The sequence below is a fragment of the Rhagoletis zephyria genome, unplaced genomic scaffold, assembly GCF_001687245.7.
Source record: "Rhagoletis zephyria isolate East Lansing unplaced genomic scaffold, Rhagoletis_zephyria_1.1 Rzeph_scaffold_11194, whole genome shotgun sequence".
In the NCBI taxonomy this organism is placed as follows: Eukaryota; Metazoa; Arthropoda; class Insecta; order Diptera; family Tephritidae; genus Rhagoletis; species Rhagoletis zephyria.
The window spans coordinates 11,490-12,211 of NW_016168271.1; the positions used below are offsets into that span (position 1 = coordinate 11,490).

General features: G+C 36.4%; 1 protein-coding gene across 1 annotated transcript in view; it reads left to right on the forward strand.

Annotated features, from left to right (window-relative positions):
• The window catches only part of LOC108376899 (histone H2A), a 2,314-nt gene extending 1,987 nt beyond the window's left edge, over positions 1 to 327 (forward strand). The window contains exon 3 of the mRNA XM_017633155.1: positions 1 to 327. This exon is cut by the window's left edge and continues 1 nt beyond it. Within this exon, the coding sequence (XP_017488644.1) occupies positions 1 to 294 (294 nt within the window). The 3' untranslated portion in view covers positions 295 to 327.
• Positions 328 to 722: the final 395 nt, after the last annotated feature.

A 722-nucleotide genomic window follows, 5' to 3' on the forward strand; every position in this document is an offset into this window, starting at 1 on the left:
GGTCGTATTCATCGCTTGTTGCGCAAAGGCAACTATGCTGAACGTGTTGGTGCCGGCGCTCCAGTTTATTTAGCTGCTGTTATGGAATATTTGGCGGCTGAAGTACTTGAATTGGCTGGTAATGCTGCTCGTGATAACAAAAAGACCAGAATCATTCCACGTCATTTACAATTGGCCATCCGCAATGATGAGGAATTGAATAAACTTCTGTCTGGTGTGACTATTGCTCAAGGTGGTGTTTTGCCTAACATTCAAGCTGTACTTTTGCCCAAGAAAACCGAAAAGAAAGCATAAATTGCACATTGTAGTCAAATTTAAATATTTCATCGACGCAACAAAACCGTCCTTTTCAGGACGACAAAATTCATTTACAAAGAGATTAAATATATTTTCTTAAAAAGAGTTGACTAATCTTCTTTTATGATTTTGATAGGTTTATACATACGTACGAAAGAAATTTCATATGTAGGTACATGCGCACACTTTCAGCGTCGATGCTCTTGTTTTCGCACCAAAATTGCGTCTCATTTATAATCTGGTTTTACACATATGTACATACATACAATAAACGAATAAGCCATAGTGGATATAGAATAATTTTACATACATGCATATGTATTTAAGTATACTTTTACGCACATGTACATGCATCCACAACAACTTGACACACTACATTCATACATATTTATGGAACCACATGCATAAAACTAACTGACAGCGTC